Here is a 20,032-nt window from a genome sequence, read left to right on the forward strand (position 1 = left end):
CCCTTGAATATGGCTTTCATATAATCCAATAATTCTTAAATTATCTCTCTTTGACTATTGTCTAGGTCAGTTTTCTTTCTAATGAGATACTTCTTTTTCTTTTTCTACCTTTTTATTATTTTTTTTTTGCTTTTTAAAATTATTTTGACTGTGTTTGTTTCTTTGTCTCATGGAATCATTCGCTCAATCCTAAATTTCAGAAATTATTTTTCTTTCGTCAACTTTGCACCTCTTTTTCTATTTGGATAATGTTTCTTTCCTCCTTCCCTCTCTCCCTCCCTCCCTTCCTTCCTTCCTTCCTTCCTTTCTTTCTTTCTTTCTTTTTCTTCCTTCCTTCCTTCATCTCTTTATTCATTTGTTCATTCATTCATTTATCTGTTTATTGTGGTATGAAAGAGGCAGTCAGGGTTAAGTGACTTGCCCAGGGTCACACAGCTACTGAATATCAAGTATCTGAGGTCAAATAGGAACTCAGATTCTTTAGACTTCAGGAATGATACTCTATTCACCTGGTCTAGCTATTTTCAGTGAGGTTTTGCTTGTGAATTGTTTCATAAAAATTATCATCTGGGACATGCATTTAAATGGGAACAATAAAAGCACATACAATCTTCCCAAGTTTGTATGAGATTTAAATATTTTAAAGTGTTTAGTACAGTGCCTGGCACATTTTAGACACTTTACAGACATTTGTTACCTTTTCTCCTTTTAGAGATAGCTGAGAATTACTTCAAGAAAAGTTAAGGTTTCCTATGAGACATGACAAAGCTTAATGAACTGAAATAGGCAAGGAGTATAGCTAGAAAGTATTGTATGACAAAATCAATAATAGCCTCCAACTTTATGTAGTATTCATCACTGACTGGAATTGAGGTTTGCCAGGTGAATGCAGAAAAGACTAGAGGGTAGAAATCATAATCCACGTTAAAAAGATGTGAATTCATTTGTTGTTATAGACTTCCAATATAGCCAAAGTATACAAGTAATTTTGTTGATATAGAACAGAACAGCTGAAATATTGTATTGTTCAAGAACCCAATTAGTATTTTTTCTATCTCTTGAATCAAATGTTGTAAAACATCAAAAAAATGGGAAGATACATAGAATGACATATTAATTTACCTACAATACAAATAGTGTAATAAAGATATACATAGTATAATAAAGATATAAAAGTATATATAAATTATATAAAGATATAAATAGTGTAATAGATATAAAAGTTAAGGAACTTGATCAGAGGTAAAGTAGAAAAGGATTCCATTTATCCACAATATTTAAGAAACCTGGATTATGTAATTGAGAGTAGATTAGATATAAGGGAAGAATTGACAATCACCAGTAGAGCATTGTATCTTTGGGATAGAGGATGAACCATGATGAAGTTCACTATTAGCAATGTCAAAGGGCAAAAGTGAGTCAGTAGATATTGCAAGAAGTTAACTCACTTCCCCAAAGCATTTTTTATCACAAATCAGGAATCTAGAAAAGTAAAACCAGAATGAAGAAGGACCTCTAGATCATGATATATCAGAATCAATGAAATGGAAATGTTTATTGTGGAAAAAAGACTTAGAGGGATAATGATAGCTACCTAAAGTATTTCTTGGGCTGTCACAGAAGGACAAAATGTGCTGTCCTGAGTGGTCTGCTGGGTCAGAACTGTAATAGAAGGAAGTTGCCAAGAGATAATTTTGGGTTGGAAAAGGAAAGAGTTCCTAATAATTATCACTATCCAATGTGGAATGGGCTGTCTGGAAAGAGGGAGTTTTATAATGAATTAACAGATTAAACATACTCTAGAGCCCATCTTCTTAAAATGAGGTTCATAGCCCCCCCATATGAGGTCTCATAACTGAATTGTGAGTCTCAAAATTATGATTTATTATTAATAAGTATTTTATTTGTGTTTCTATTTTATATACATATAAACCCAGGGTCACATAAAAATCTCAGACAAAAAGAGGTCAGAATGGAAAAAGTTTAAGAAGCCCCGCTACAAAAGAGATTCATGCTTATATAACGGCCAGATGATGACCTCTGAGATTCCTTCTAACAATGAGATTCTGTGAATATTGTTCCCTTTTCTAAATGTCCTTTGACCATCCTAGATCAATTTCTAGAATGTTTTAGGATTAAAAGTTTACTCAGTGACTTATGTTTTGTAAACTCCATTCTCTGTCTTACGGAAAAGGAGAAATTGCATTTTTTTTGTCTACAAACCTATGACAACTCCCACTTCATGATTTTTCAAAAAAAATTATAACTATTTTGCTATATATTGAGTTAATCACTTATCAAGTATAATTTATTAAGTAATATGCCAAGCCCTGAACAAAATACTAGTGACATAAAGAAAAAGCAAAAATAGTTACTGAACTTAACATTATAATGAGGGAAACAAGATATTCATAGATGAGAACCTAAGAAATAAACATGAAACAAAGTTATTAAATCACAGACACAGTGCCAGACATTAGGGCCCAAAGACAACAATGAAACGGATATTGCCCTTTTGCTTAGGAGCTTGCTAGAAAGTACATGGTATGTTCAAAAAGGTTTCATGTGGGAGCTAAGATTTCACCTACACTTTGATGAGGTCAGAATTCAATAGCTTATTCTGACTTCTCTATTAATGCTTTTTTGATTCCTCTATCCCAGAATGATCTCTCTACTTCTGCATTTTTTCTTATAATATCTAATTTTAATTTGTTCATACTCCTTTACTAATTGCTTTATATGTTTTTTTTTTTTTCCCAATTAGTGTATGAGCCTCCAGTGTTCAAAGAACCTGTCATGTTTATTTTTTTTTTTTAAAAACATCCTCTCCCTAACCCAGTACTAGCTATGTGGCACATAAATGTGTTTTGGTCAATCTCCTGATATGATCTTATTGCAAACTCATTAATTTTTTTTAAATTCAAGTTAGCACCCTTCATCCATTTCCCCATTTCTTTCAGGGAGATATTTTTTCATTCCACATGATTTGCAAATCTGAAATCACAGATAAATCCAAATCCTTTATTCTCTACTTAGAATCAGCCACCAAGGCTTATTGATTCTTTCTTGTCTGTCTCTTTTAATGACTATCTTTTAGATTCTGTTATATCTATGTCTCTATTCTCGACCATTATAATCTAGCTCATGTAATGATGCCATTACAAATTTCTTAAAGCCCTAGGCTTAGAAAAATACAAGTGCCTAATATTGCATTTGAATCAAATTTCAAATCCACATCCTTGCATTACATTTTTAATCAAGTCTTTCCACTTTAATTGATTTTCTCTTTCAAAATGCCCCAGATCATCCATTCTTCTTCATTTTCCAAGTTCATTCATGCTTTCCTCTCTTCACTAGCAAATCAATTTTGTCACTTCAGGTTCAGCTAAGGACTCCTTCTGTACAAGAATTCCAGAAGAAACTCATCAACAGAATGGTCTTACTCAGCAGAGGCTGTTCTGGAGTCCATTTTATAGTTTGAAACCATGAAATTGTTTAGTTATTTACTAACTGCCTTAAGATTTGTCTCAAATTGTTTAAATTATCAACTTTTTGCAGAGGGAAGATGTTCTATATTTCTCTTATAAAATACAATTTGCTAGTAAATGTTTCATAAATAAGGACAGGGATTGGTCTTATAATTTCATTAGTAAAGGGGGGAAAAACAGTGAGAAAACTCCCTCTACTAATGAAGTTCAGCTTCTAGAGTTGCTGGGGTCACTAAGAGTTTAAATGATTTGCTCGAGGTTACAAGACAATATGTGTCAGAAATGGGAAGAAAATACAGATTTGCTTAGAATTAAAAGATATTTTTGTCAGAGATAAAATTTGAACTGATGTCTTCTTATCCACTACATCACTTTGACTCTCATGATAATTTGATAGATAAATGACCAAATTTTTAAGGTACTTTCAGCTTAATAATGCATTTTACTGATAACTTTGTGAGTCAGGTATCCCTATTTTAGGGATAAAGAACCTGAAGCTGAAGAGCATAAGGCACTTGCCCAGTACTTCTCAGATTGTCAACATCAAACTCAAGATTTGAACGCAGACCTTTCTGACTAAATTTGGCATCCTTTCTAGTACATCACATTGTGCCTACAAGGGAAACTAATTAACAACACAGATATGTTGGGAATGTAGCCAGACTAGATAATTAAGGCTGAAATATTTAGTAGAACCATTTATTTGTGCAGCCTGGCTATTTACCAAAGCTACATAACTAAGGTTTTGCAAAATATCTGTGTCATTTTTGCCCCAAAGGGACAATTTTTACTTCTTTTCATGGGCTACCTCATGCATATAGAAAAAGAAGGGCTATTTTTTTCAAAGTTTGTGAGCTTTCATGGCTTCAACATTCCTGTAAGGTCAAAGCTTGATTTTGATTCCTTAATATTTAATTTTTTAACACAATTTCAAAGCTCGATTGGAATGTTAATTGCAACAATATTTTTCTTTTGTTTTATAACACACATGCTCATGTGTCTGGGGAAAAAAAGATTCAGTATACTCTATTGACCACCTTTAAGTCACTCAAAATTGAACATGGACAGCAAGATTATATTGAATAAAGGTTTCTTTCTATCCAAAGGCTAAAATTTAAACCATACTTAACAAACAAAGCAATAGGGAATTAATTTTCACTGCCAAATGAAGCTACCCTAGGACATCCGCTTTGTTTTTTAAAAAGAATAAAAACATCTAAAACCAAACACTTGAAGGAGATACACATTCCTTTTTTCCTTTCATCTTGACATTCTTGTCCACAGTATAAAATCAGACACAGCCTATCACATCAATCCACATCAAACAGTTGCTAATGAAGCCCATCTGAAAATTTCTTTAGTTGACACAATATACAAGGATTTTATAAGTTTTTATTTAAACTTAATAATATCTAAATTTAAAAATTTTTATCTAAAATATTTTATGAATAAAATGTCATCCTACTTTCACAAATTAACTACAATTATGCAGATATTTGCATATACTTATTGACTTTGATGTTTTCATACAAACCTTTTTTTTCTTTACCAGAATTTCCCACAAGTATGCATTTGACACAGAAGGCCACATATATCATGGGTTTGTGGCAGGTGTTTTCAGGCATCAAATTATTTAAACTGATTTTAAAAGAAGTCCTAAGGAAAGCAGGGGATCAGGGTTCTTTCTCAGGACACATATTCATTTAGTAATGGAGACAAAACTGAATATAGTAGAAAGGATGTTGAATTTAGAGTCAGGACACAGGGGCTTGCTTTATCAGATTCTGAGGAAATCACGTTAGCCTCTAGGATTCCATTTCTTCATCAGCACAATTAGGCAGTTGTGTTAAAAGATCTCTAACATTCCCTTCCAGATCTGCATCTATAACTCTATAAATAATTTGTTATGCTATACCAAGTGGTGGATTTATTTGTCCTGACATCATCTCCCTGTAGCTTCCCTAACATACTAGATTTAGAGTGTCCTGGGTTCTCTCCATACTATTGAGCCGAGTGTTCCAGAATGTTCTGTATCTCCAATTGAGTTTCTCAGCTCTCACTTTGTTCTGATTGCCCAGGGCACAAAATTTACTTGGCATAGCTCTTTATTTAACAACATTTGACATTTGTGGAACACTTTGAGGTCTATAAAGCTCTTCAGATACCTGACACCATCTGTTCCTCCCAATAATCCTGTGGGAATACTAATAATTTCTTGTTCCATCGTTTCAGTCATGTTCAACTTATTATGACCCTATTTTGGGGTATTTGGGGCAAAAATACTTGATATTTCCTATTTCCTTTTTCTGGCTCATTTTGCAAATGAAGAAACTGAGGCAAAACGGGAGAAACTACTTGCCTACTGAAATACATCTCGTAAGAGGCCAGTTTTTAACTTAGTTTTTCCCAACTCCATGCACTCTACCCTAGCGCACAATCTACTGTACCACTTAAGCTACCCTATACTAATAATACTTAGCATCTGTATAATACTTTAAGGCTTACAAAGTATTCTATATCTTACCTTATTTAATTCTCATGATCTCCTCTAAGATAAACCAGTTTTAGAGAATTGCCTAGAACACAGGTAGGTTAGGTACTTGTCCAGGATCACAAAGCCAGTATGTGCCAAAGACAAGATTTGATCCAAGGGCTTTTGGTCTCTGGGATAAACTCTCTATCCTTATTCTTGGTGGTCTTTAATATTCTATGATTCTATGAAATTAAAAATAATACTAATTTTCTCACTAGACCAACAAAAAAGATTAGCTGTTTCTGAATATCATAATTTCATGTGACTATAATCAAATTAAATGAATATTCAAATGAATATCCAAATTATTAGGCTAAAAAGGCATTTTTGGAGTCATCAATGATATATGCTCAGAATTCTATTCCTCAGAAGTTGAGCTGGGAAAAATTTATTCTCCAAATTTCTAAATAATTTCTATTACCCAACAATTTCCCATAAGATATTCCTCATATTAGTTATACTTACAGACGAACATTTTGTCAGAAATATATGAGGACTTTTGAATTTCTTGAAATCTAATCTACCTTTTATTTAGTCTTTAATCCAATATCTGGTTCAAAATGTTTGTTTCTGTTCTCCAAAAAGCACTTTTCCACTCCAAAATTTCCTGATTGGCTGCCAATCAATCACTCACTTAAATTCACATACTTTTTCTAATTCCTTGTCAATTAATTAGTTGCATAGCCTATCTTATCTCTACACTCTCCCTAATTCTTGATGGATAGATTATATAGAGGGAAACTGCCAATCTAACTCAGTTACTTCCAACCCTTGGCTTAATTTCCTGTAGAAAATTCTTAAAAGAAGATAAAAAGGGAATAGCATTCTTTCTTTTGATCACAAAAAATGAGATATGACTTTAAATATATATGTGTGTATATATATGTATGTGTGTGTATAATATATATGTATGTATGTGTGTGTATTTATGTATGTATGTATTGCTGAGGCAAATGGGGTTAAGTGACTTGCCCAGGAGCACACAGCTAGGAAGTGTTAAGTGTCTGGTGTCACATTTGAACTCAATCCCTGCTGACTTAAGGCCTGGTGCTCTATCCACTGCACCACCTAGCTGCCCCAACTTTAAATATAGTTTATAGCAATACTTCAAAAGATAATAAATTGGTGCTATTCTAACAATGCAATTGATCATTTTATAGAACAAAAATGTCTTTCCATTAAAAATAAAAATAAAAAAAATCAAGAGTCACTTTATTTTAAACTTTAGGAATTCTTTTTTAATCAGTAAGAAATTCTAAGAAAGTTTGCTTCACTTCCCTCTTCTTTAATTTTAAACCTTATTAAAAAAAAAAAAGACTGCACTTTGTCAATATTACATTGAAGGTGAGTCAAAAGGTGACACTTTTTAAAATGAATATATACATATACATACACAATCTATCTGTTGATCAGTAAATAGACATGCATATATCTAATATGCCTTTAGGGTTAATTATGAGTGCTTGTTTGCCACAACTTAGAGGACAGTGTAGTTTAACCATGTTGAGCTTAAAAAAAAAGATTTATGAGTAGAAAGGAGCTTGAATCCATTCATATCTGTGAATTATCCAATCATACTTAAAAACATGAATGCATGCATGGCACATATATCTGTGTATATAAATGTATATTATGTGTATGTGTATATATATATATATACACACACACACACACACACACACACACACTCATACATAAAAAAGAGGATTTAAAAGTTTAAATAGTTTAAAAGTGCACTAAGATTTTTGGAGCTCCCAGCAAAAAACCCTATCTTTTTTTTTTTTTGTGGTCCAGACAATTCCTTCCTAGTAAAAAGTATATTTTACTTATAACAATTCAGCATAATATGATATTGTAAAACATTAAAGCAAAATTATTGTTAAAATATCGTATTCATGGAAATAATTGGATATTTTGGAGTATATAAGCAGCTTATTTCATGAGCAGAAGTTGGTGTCTCATATTTATGAGAAACAATATGGTGTATTGGAGGAGAAAAAATGTAGCTCCTAGGCAAAAACTACTATAACTATGATGAATAACAACAATGCATCCCTGGGCTCTAATATTGGCTCTTATGAAATTATGAAAATAACTTCAACTTTTGGGAAACAGTTTCAATTGTTGATTTCTAAGGCCCCTTTCTATTACTGGACAATGGCTCAGCTCAAATTTTAATAGGGCCATGAAAAAAAAGATAATGGAGGGAAAGTTTTCTTAGAATTTGCTCTGAGAATAGAATTTCCTAAGTACGCTTCTGCTTTGGAAATTTTCTATTACATTATAATCATTCATTTTTTGATGGTGATATCTTATTTTTTCCTTCCTAGTACTTTTTAAAAATCCTCTTTGTTGCAAATAGATACTTTGCTCTGAAAGATTTTAGAAGCTTGTACACTGAGACCCAGAAGAGACCTCACTTTACCCACCCAACTCCTTCCATCCAAAGATGAGGGTTACATGACTAGCCTATGGCCATTAAATGGCAGAATCCATGTCCTCTGAATCCAAATTCTACCCTATTTACTATACTGACTTTCTTCACCTGATTCTTATTATACATTTCCCTTCTGAAATTAATAACGTCCTATTAAGTTCCATGAAACACAAAAATGTGATGCTATGAAAAGGGGTATTAAGAACTTAGGAAATAAATATCAGGAGCAGACAAACTGTAACTGGATAACATGTTATTTTCAAGGGAATGTCAGTCACAAAATGACAATCAGAAACACTGAAAAGTATTAGAGAACAAGAGTTTATGAACATCATATTTTGCAAAACATGACGTGAGTCAATATCTAGGAAAAATTAAATGCATCATTAACTATTGGCCTTATGTCAACAATTAAAATAGAGACATTTACATTTTTAAAGAATGCTTTAGAATTTTCTTAAACTTTAATCTTCTATTTGCTCTCATTTGGAAGACAGCTATTAGCATAATTGACAGAACACTGGGCTTAGAGTCAGGAGGTCCTGAATTCAAATCTGAAATAAAGTGCAATCAGTCAAATATAACTTTGCATGATTGACTAGTACTAAGGTTACAAAACTACTAGCATCTGAGGTTGGATTTGAATTTAAATCTTCCTAACTCCAGCTCCAACACTCTATTCACTATACTATCTAGCTTCAAAAATCTATTCTTCTTCATGTTATTTGCATATACCAATCAAATAATGGGTAGATTGACCCTGATCAAATATAGGAAAAAAGTATCTCTGTTTCATCTAGTACTTATACAATTACTTTCATTCTGAAAAAAAATGAAGTCATAATATTTAAAAATGAGTAGATACTGCTATGTTGCCAAAAGAGGTTAACAAATTTCTCTTTTGAAGTAGTAACTAAATTTTAAAAAAGCAATTGAAAAAGGTCAGAGATGTCTTAAGGGGAATTGGTGAGATATAATTAGCTATTCATCTCTTCATCTTACAAAAGTCCAATAGGGCTATGATGTATAATGTGGGAGAAAATGATGCATCATTTTATTGAAGAAATTTTTGAAAAGTTATATCATAATATTACACAAGTAAAGAGGTGAGGAATAAAAAACAATAACTAGCACTATTATAACACTTTGATTTTATACATATTATCTCATTTTTCATGCTACTTTCACATTCATATTACAGAGGAGAAAACAAGCTAAGGCAGGCGAAGAACAGCTAAGTGGTGCAATCAATAGAGAACGGGGCCTGGAGTCAGAGAGATCTAAATTCAAGTCCAGCCTCAGACACTTACTAGATATATGTCACTTCGCAAGTTACTTAACTTATTTATTTCAGTTTCCCCAGCTATAAATGAAGCTAGTACAGGCCAAACAATCCTACAGCTTTTGTGAGAATCAGATGAGATAATAATTATAAAGTATATAGCACTTTATGTAGCTCTTCCTTGATCTTCCTTACTCCAAATTTAATACCCTATGCTACCAAACTGACCAAGACTATTTACTTTAAATTATACTGCCTGATACTTGTATGAAAGATTTAATGTTTTGATAAACATTGATAAACAACTCTAGAGTTGTTTTTTTTTTTTTTAAACCTAGGTTCAAATCCCATCTGGTTTTTTCTTAGAATACCTCTAAGAATGGCACAGGAACAACTGGGAAATTTGCATTTTGGAGAAGGGATTTCTAAATCAGTGAGATCGCAACCATTTTAGATTGTCTGACACATTAAATCTCACCTCTACAATTTATTCATACCTATCATCATGGCTCCATTCACTGAAGCTTTCTGGGCCTCAGTTCCTTATCTATAACATAGACACAATATTTTTAATACTTTCCTATATGGGTTGCCATTGGGTTTAAATAATCTAATGTATAGTAAATGTTTTCCAACACATGGAGCACTACATTAGTGATTACTATAATCATTATCATCATATTTATACAGTGCTTCAAATTGTGGAGAGCACTTTATAAGTATCACCACATTTAATTCTCACAACACCTCTGTGATGTAGATATCATTATTATCTATATTTTGCATGAGAAAAAGTAGGATAAGAAAGTTTAAGTGTCTTGATCCAGGGTTATCCAGCTAATAAGCATCTGAAGCATTATTGGAATTAAAGTCTTTCTGATCCAGATCCAGTGCTCTATCCACTGACATAAAGCTGCCTGAACTTCCTCATTTCATTTTCAAAATATGTTCCCCTCCCAAAAAAAGTCTCAGAATATGTAATATGAGATGGAAAGCAAAACTTATTCCACTTCATAAAATTTTTCACAGGAAAGCATGCCAGGAGAACATACATTCCCAAATGCACATATTTTGCCAAAAAAAAAGGTAAAGACAGTTCCAATCAATAAAACCCACCCCAAGTAAAACTGTCCATTGATCACTCATATGTGAGCACTAGCATGTTTTGCTGTACAAAGCAGTAAATTCACATTTGGGGACTTCTAATATTTTGCTGTCAAGGATAATAAATTACAAGTCTTAGGGCTTTTAACTTAGGGGCTCATTGATATAATAGTCATAATTTTGAAGCAATCATTGTTGGTTTTATCTAATTACAGACATAATCAAATGGAGGGACATTGGTTAGATGTCCTGGAGAAAAGAAAGTTTAATGACTGAACACCAAATTAGAGCCATCAATCTTACATAATTTATTAATAAAATACTGAGTTGAAATTAAATAGCTTGTTTTAATGGTCTTCTGTCAAAACTGTTGTCTTGGACCTAAGGGAAACTGAGGGGCTGGGAGACATTAATTTTCAAAACTGCACTGCAAATCACAGAAATGTTGCTGTTCTTAGTGCTGAACATTTATGGTCTAAATTAAGTGCCTGCCGCATAGCTATGTTTCTTTTCTAATGAGTCATGTAACCATTTTTAGTTCCTTTTCAGCAATGAGGGCCAATTGTATCAAAAATGGGGATTTGAACTTTGATGGAAAAAGTTGGTTGAAACTTGTATCACTTTTATTGTAATCCTAGGAAAACAAACTGACATTTCATAAAGGACTTTCTTTGTATATACTCCCTTCTGACTATGTTTAAGAAGAAAGAACTCAGACATACTGTTTGTGAGGTCATTTCACTAACAGTATTAGAGAATTTTAAAGGCTAAAGGACCCTTAGAAGCTATTTGGTATTTATTTGGTCCTTCAAAGGAAGGATGAATCTTCACTATAATATGCACCAAAAATTGCCACCCAATCTCTGATTAAACAGTTCTAATAATGAAGAACCCAAACCCTCAACTCAAAAAACAACTTATTTTTAAATAGCTCTAATAGTTAAAACAAAAGAAACAAACAAACAAAAAAAAAACCTTAAAATCTATTGCCTTATAAATTTCTGTTCATTGGTCTTGACTTCAGCCTTTTTTGGCTGGCCAAAAATGACAAGTCTTTGGTTATCTGAAGCCATAAATATTTTATCCTCTAAATTTTCTTATCTCCTGGTCAAATATTTCTAGTTTCTTTCACTAAGCCTTGTGGGGCATGGCTTTTATTGTCATTAGTATCTTAAACTCTTGTTATCAACCCTTGTTATCTTGTCAGCAACCCATGTTGAATTGAATGATTAAATCTTTTGGTCACAACTCAAATTAGGCTTGAATCCCATAATCAAAGGCCTTATAATAAGCCTCCAAAAGAAAGGAAGAAATGCTATTTTAATAGAAAACTGTATATACACATCATCAACCAAATACAACAATTTACATAATTCTGCAATTATAGTATTTTTCTGAAACAGAAAGATGCATGCTAGATCATACAAATTTTTTTCTCAATTATCCAAAGAATGTCTAAGTTTTTTGTTGTTTTGTTTCTACTTTGCTTAAGCTATGGGGATCTGGCCAAAATATAACTAAAACTCTGATATTTCTTATTTTTGACCCAGACAAAAAGGAGATGATTTGATCATTTCCCGAATATACTAATATTACTAAATATTTATAGGATGGTGGATAGATAAGTACGTCTCAAAATAATTATTTAACATGTCTGATAATTTAATCAGAACGTAAGACTTGAAAACTAAAATATCTTTTTTCTTTAAAAATTAATATTTAGGGTATCTATGGAAATATGCATATCTGTATAGATATGCATGCATGTGTGTATATACATATATGTGTGTGTTTACATGTGGATATGGATATGTGTATACTTTGTGAGGTAATTACAATATCAGGAGAGATCTTTAAGATGATATCGGATACTTATTTGTTGGGGGTGTTGTTGAGGGGATGTATTCAATAGATGTGAGGTTTGAGGGAGTTTAGATCAGGGATAGGAGTCTTCATGATTGCAAAATCATTTGCTAATCAATTATAGGCAATGATGATCTGAAAGCTAAGTACAATAATCTTCCACTGTTTGAATTCTATAAGTTGATAATTTCATGTGGTCTATGAATGATATTATAAATATCCAATTGGTCCTAGGTAGAAAAAAGATTCCCCACCTCTAGTCTAGATGATCCTTGAAGATCCTTCCTACTTTAAATTTATATGATTTTTGGAATGCTATGAAAAAAGTATTCCTGGTTTATATGTAGGGAAGTGTTTTGGATAACTCTTAAGGCTTTATTTAACTAAAATATTCTTAATGTCTTAATATATTGTAAAATCTAAATTAAAATTAAGTTTTTTTAAGTAACTGTTCATTTTAAGTAACTATCAATTAGTTAATGGAAGTCAAAAAATAAAGAGTACAAATTATTATATTAAGAATATAATCATATATTTTAAAATAATTCCTGTCCCTATGAAGCAAATGTTCATTTTATATTTTCCAAGTTTTTAAATGAATGCAAAGAGAAGGGAGTGGAGAAAGAATAAGCATTTATATGTTGGCTCATTAAGTGATGCATATTTTTAAAAAATATTCTCTCATTTGATCCTCATATCAAGATAGATGCTATTCCCCCCCCCCATTTTAAAGTTAGGGAAATGAGGCAAAAAGGAGATTAAACAACTTATCCAGGGTTACAAATCTAGTAAATGTCTGACCTAAATTTGAACTTGAGTCATTCAGGCTCTTGGGAAGTGATCTATTCAGTGGATCAATAGCTGCCTTGACAAAGTCCAAATAATTTAATAAAGTTACTACTGTCTTAATCATTGTGAATTTTGCTTTAAATATTAAACTTCCTCATCTTTAGTAATGTCCAAATAAACTATTGAGATTACTTCACAGTTTAGAATGTAGTTTAATTTTATTGTCATTGGAAAAAATACCCTTCAAGATAGAAATGATCTATTCTTTCAAATATGCAACAAAATTATGAAGTTTTTTCCCATTTAATAGAGGCCTCAATCCTCAGAATAAATTTAACTATTATTGGCATAGAATATATTAGAAAGCTAACAAATAAAGATTTTATTTTATTTTGTAGTCTAAAAGTTGATACTATAATCAACAAATATAGATGTTTTCCCCACATTTTGTTAAACTACTTACTTTCAGTCACAAAAAGATTTGAAAACAATTAAATTTTATTACACTAAGACATATACCCTACTTTCCAAAGAATGTATCCCAGGTCATAGTATGTACCACAACTAATATAAGTACCAAAAGAAAGAACTTCAAAGGAGCTTCCAAAGAGATGTGAAGAAAAATGAACCTAATTAGAGTTAGATTCTAGCAATTATTTTTTAAATAATTTTTTGATTTATTTGTTTGTATATACATTGCTTTATGAATCATGTGGGGAGAGAGATTCTAGTAATTCTTTTAAAATACAGATTAAAATGCATCGCAATGTTATAAATTCATCTGAGAATTAAATGAAATGTTTTTAGTTCATTCCTTAAAATCTACTTTTGTTCTTCACAGTAGGTCCTCGTTACCAAATTTCAACTTCTATGAGCTTGAATTTGTCCTGAACTTCATCTCCTTAATCCTCCTTTCAGATTCTAGTCTTGATTCTTCAATAACCAATCAAAATTTTTAATATCACAAGATCAATGATCATCATATAGCATTCTTGAGCTCTTGATACTGTCCATCTATTTATTATAATCATTAAAACTAACACAAAATGAACACATTAAATCAGTTTCATGGCAATCTTCAATTTTTCATTAAGAAGAAAACATCTAGGTTTACACATAATTATTTTTCACTTTAAAACTTTATTTGCAACTAATTATTATTTTCATTATAAAAAATAATTTGAAGAAGTGCTTAACTTAATAGATTTATAACCATTAAGTGATCTCTGAGGCTTCAAATACAAATGATTTATATGATATGCCTCCACAATCCTCTGCTTTCTAGAAAGCACATTGGCCCTGGAAGTGGTACTCAGGTTCAATTAACAGTTAAATTCATTTCACTTCCTGGATCTATTTCACTACCTACATATCTGAAAAGGAAGTGGGAATAAAAAAAGAATTTTATAGAGGTCATGGAATAAAAGTAGCTTAAAAGATGAAGTTACTTTAATTAAAATTTTAAAATATGCCAACAGTAAAAAAAAAAAAAATAAGCAAATTTTGTCACAAACATGTTCTAAATTTTAAAAGATTGAGGGTGTAATCATTGTGTTATCATATAATCATTATCATCATCATCAATTATTAAAATTAGTAATGATATAAAACTGTTGCTCTATTACATTCTGATTTAAAAACATTTGCTGTTCTACATACCATATCATGTATTTAGAAAGGAGCAAAACAAAAAAGAAATTAAATTTAAAAAAAAAGAAATGAGCAAAACAAATTGCTAAACTAAGGGTGGTGGTGGGGAAATCAAGTCAATCATGAATATAGTTATGATCAGTTTACTAGATGAAATTTCTCTGCTTACCTAAATATAATTTAAAAACATCTCTGAAGATGCATACATATGTATATGGAAATATTTGTATTATTTTACATGTGTGTATATTTATATAACTATATCTACATGAAAATAAATATTTGGAAGAAGGGAGTTAAGGAATTGGGGAAATGGTGATGTTTTCATACATGGTATCCTTCTTTACATGATCTACTATTGGTTTAACTGATACTTCATTAATTTAGATAATTATAAGTAAATGTCCTTTTACCTCTTTTTATACTTTTAAATGATTTTTAAATCACCTCACTGATAAGAATGAATTAATTCAGCAAGATGATAGTATGCTATATAGAGTCCCATTAGTAGGAAGGAAACATATAGTAGTATAATGGAAAGAATATGGGTTTTATTATAAGAAGACTATGGCTGAAATGTCAGTTCTGCCACATACAATCTGCATAGCTCTAGAAAAGTTATCTATATTTTTCTACACTATAGGTTAGTTTTTTCACCTATAAAATGAGTAGATTGTATATGATGAGGACTTCTAAGGTTCTTTCCAGCTAAAAATCCAAAATTATTTTTGGAATAAATTATACATTCCAAAAGGTAGGAATTGTATTTTACGTTTTTCTATGTCAGCCAAAATACCTACTAAAAGGTATTGGTCATAATAAATTATTAATAAATGTATCCTTCATTGGAGGTATTAAAAATATACATCACTTTCTCAGAATATTATAGAGAGGATTTTGATTTGGATGTGAAATTCAATAATATACAACTATTAATACAGATAAACATATGTTGGCATGTTGTTGCATGATATGAATGGATTAAAATTTTAACATTTAACATTATTTCTAATCTAGAAGAATTCTAAGTTTGATAGAATTTTCAAGTATGAACATGTGGTAACTAAAAAGTCATAGAAGTGTGACTACACTGAAGAACACTGAAAAATGCTAGGCTCCTATTAGAAGTTCATGATCATGTAAGAAGGCCCAATAGGAACAACATTTTTGTGTGCAGCACATTCTATCATACATGTATGAATTGACAAGCTTTCTCAAAGTGTTACATAACTGTATGGCTCATCATGAAAGTATAGTCAACTTTTGTAGGGAAAATGGTCACTTACTGATAACTATGTGACTTGGGAATATGTGTGTGTGTGTGTGTGTGTGTGTGTGTGTGTGTGTAAAATTCAATGAAACTACAAGCAATAAAAATTAGAAAATTCAGTACATCAGAAATATCTTCCTTTTACTTTCTAGCAACATCCTTATTTTATTATATTAAACTAATAGAAAATAAACCAAAAAATTAAAGATGCCCTCTGTTATTTTTCTCACACACAAAACTCTCTTCTTTTTCTGGTCTAGCACTGGCTGTTTTTCACATGGGGAGTGTAATCTCTCCTTATCTCTGCTTTGTACAATCACTCTGTTCCTTCAAGATGCAAAGAAGAACTACCATGAACATGAAATTTTTATTGATTCCCCCCCAAAAAAAAATTAGTGCTTTCCCTTCAAGAAACTTTGCATTTAAGTACTTTGTGTTCATTTTAGTTTATTTTTTATAGTTGTTCTATATAAACACATATATAATATATCATATATTATAAGTACTTGTATAAGTACTTGTTCTCATCCTTCCATCTTCTAAGAATGTAAGTTTCTTGAGAATGGGGATTATTGTATTTGTATTCCCAGTGCCTGAGAAGTAGTAAATATTTAACAAATGTTAACTTTTTATGATAAAAATATTGGAGTAATTTTTGATTAGTGAGAAGAAGAAAAACTTTTACTATGGAATGTAAGTTCTACCTTTCAAAGTCTATTCAACAATAAGCTCATTATCAAAAAATTAAGAGAAAATAATGTTATTATAATGAAAACAAATATGTTTGCCATGTGCTAGATGATCTCTGCTTTAACTTGGAGAAGTTTACAAAGAAAAGAGAAATGAAGTCTTTGCCTTGTCTGTTTCAAGGTAATCTCCTAAAGAAGGAAATGAGGAAAATATCCAAAGAAAATAACACAAAGAAGTAAGAATAAAACCATTTGTCCTTCCCAAGAGAATGGCACTTCTGTGTTCCAATCACCCAATCTGCATAACTGTTTTTGAGGCATTACAATTGTAATGTCTAGTCATTCTCCTTCTGAGCAACAGGAAACACCAACATTATATACACCCACAGGGTCAGAAAGTAGGCCAGCTTTTCTTTCCTTTCCAAACTTCACCTACCAAGTAGCTAAGAGTTACTGTTATTAATCTTGCCAGTTTTTTTTTTTTTAGCTTATCCTCAAACATATTCAGCTTGAATTAAGTGTGATTTTTTTTTTTTTTTACCTCAAAAACTTCTTCATCCAGAATCCTTGTTCCAAAAACTGTTATCCCATTGGTGTCAACAACTGCTTTGTCACTTCTCTGGAGTGGTTTAGTTGTTTTCTTCTTGCAGTCAACAATCATAGTCACAGTTTTTTTCTCCACACTGATAGCAATTCGATGCCACCTTGATAAACAGCACAGTTATTTTATGAGTTTTAGAGATAACCACTCCAAAGATATTTATTTGCAAATTACTAATGATTGAGTTGACCATATCTACGTTCTGCACAATAAATATGTATTTTAAAATAATAATAACAACAATAATAACAAAGAACAGCAAGATTAATCATTCAATTGGACCAACATAGGTATTTGAATACCCATAAATGATTCTTATTTTCTGACTTTCTGGGATAAGGAAGCTGTACACCTGCCAGTGATCCCTCCTGATCACAATTGTATTATTATGCTGCCCTTTCTGTTTAGTGCTAGGGCAGGGGAGAAATGTAAGTTATTTCAGAGACTTAACTGGTTAAGGTTGTTGAGTAGTTGCTAGTTTTGTTGTTGTTGTTGTTGTTGTTGTTTGTGTTTTTTTTTTTACTTTGTATTGAAAAAACATAGGTTTGATTTCATACTGTCAATATGAGGGTGATTGATAGAGATTAGGATGGCATCTAAGGTAAGTAATAGGTTTTATGTGCATAAATGTTTGCAAATAAAGTGGAATTCCACTTATGAGGGGCAGAAAAGTCTATCACCAAGGTCCCCAGAGGGTGACTGTGAAAGGGCTTGTCTATTAGTAGAATAATTTATTCCATCTGAAGCAACCAAACATTGTAACCCTTGAAGACAGTGTGCTCCTATCTTTATTTCATATTTATTCTGAGTCTTCTTGCTTCATTTTTCCAGTTTAATTTCAAAACAGTAATAGATCACTATTGAGCTACTGTGTGAAGGTTCCAAGTTTAAGACACAATAACTTTCCTTCTTTCCAGAGCTGGCAAGAAGTGGGAACACTGAAAAAGCAACATATTCAATCCATGTGTGGAGAGAGAGTTTCAAATCACCCTACAGCTACTGGCTCCAGCTAATTCAGGAATGGTGATGACAGACTTGGGGGGAGACATGTCCAACCCATTTGGAAACATACATACCCTAACTGTACAGTATAATGATGAATTTTTATTAAGAATATTTGGTACTAATGGAAAACATGTGAGTGAAGCTGCTCACTTGGATTTTTTTTTAATGCCACTAGCCCTCTGGTTGAGACTTCATATTTTTCCATGTGAAAGGTGCTTGATTGATATTCCAGAAGCATCTAGGATTTGATCCATGAAATAAGTACAGAAAAGTTAGGAGACTGTTATAAGTCCCAATTCATGTGACCTGGCATCACTATTGCTAAAGGCAAAGTATATTTCCATAGACATTCATTTTAATTTCTCTGATGGCACACTCTAGTGAAATAACCTATCTCTTTTTACCTCTGTTTATACTTTCACAATATAACTTGGGTCAGAGTTATTTGTGAAAATATCTTATTAACAGAAGACTGGCCATGTCATTATGAATATTCTCTTTTTTTTTTTCTGCTACAGCAAGTTAAGAAGATATCCTGCTCTCTGTACTGGGGAAAGGAATACTCACATCGCTTAAAAAAAAAACAAATGAAATGAAAATGAAAACTTGACTGAATGAGAACCTAAAATACTGAAGGGCACAAATTATATCTAGTTCATTAGAATACAAGCTTTCTGCAGGAAAGAACATCATCCCATCCTCCTTCTGTTCCTCTGAGCATAGAAGATACTTTATAAGGATTTGTGAATGAATGAATAAATGAATGAATAGGTGGATTTATTCTGGATTAGGGTGGGAGTTTGAATAAAGTTTTATGTAGACAACATAAGGTGTTTCACACACAGTAAAACTGAAATGAATATGTTTCTTTTCTAGAAAAAACTTGTCAACATATAATTTTTAATATTTTATACCTGCACTTTTATTATAAAAATAATAACCATTTCCCATTTTGGAGTGATTTAACATTATTAAAAAGGGTGTTAGGATACACTGAAAATAATTATTTTTCTGAAGTTACTCTGTAAACTCAAGTAACAATGAAATTTAATTAGTATGACATACATAAACATATATATGTGGGCACACATGCATACATGTATATATAAAGACCTAATAGTAAAACTTTCATTTATAAATACAAGCTCATTTTTCAGTATCTTCATATGATGTCTGATTATTCCCTGTAATGATTTGCATTAAGAATTTGTTTAGCTTAACTTTATCTTGCTGGAAATGATTATTATGAAAAAACAGTTATTAATTAGTTGCTTTTTAGTATTATTTCAATGAAAAAATTATTTTCTGTGATGGTATCCAA

The 20,032-nt window shown here is 31.5% G+C and overlaps 1 protein-coding gene across 2 annotated transcripts in view; it reads right to left on the bottom strand.

Annotated features, from left to right (window-relative positions):
- Window positions 1-20,032, bottom strand: part of COL11A1 (collagen type XI alpha 1 chain) — a 256,417-nt gene that overhangs the window by 192,736 nt on the left and 43,649 nt on the right. For both annotated transcript variants that reach the window (XM_031967174.1, XM_031967173.1), the window contains exon 4: window positions 17,647-17,809. In XM_031967174.1, coding sequence (XP_031823034.1) covers window positions 17,647-17,809 — 163 coding nt within the window. The remainder of the gene's footprint in view (window positions 1-17,646; window positions 17,810-20,032) is intronic.

This window comes from Sarcophilus harrisii, chromosome 4 (genome assembly GCF_902635505.1).
Source record: "Sarcophilus harrisii chromosome 4, mSarHar1.11, whole genome shotgun sequence".
Lineage (NCBI taxonomy): Eukaryota > Metazoa > Chordata > Mammalia > Dasyuromorphia > Dasyuridae > Sarcophilus > Sarcophilus harrisii.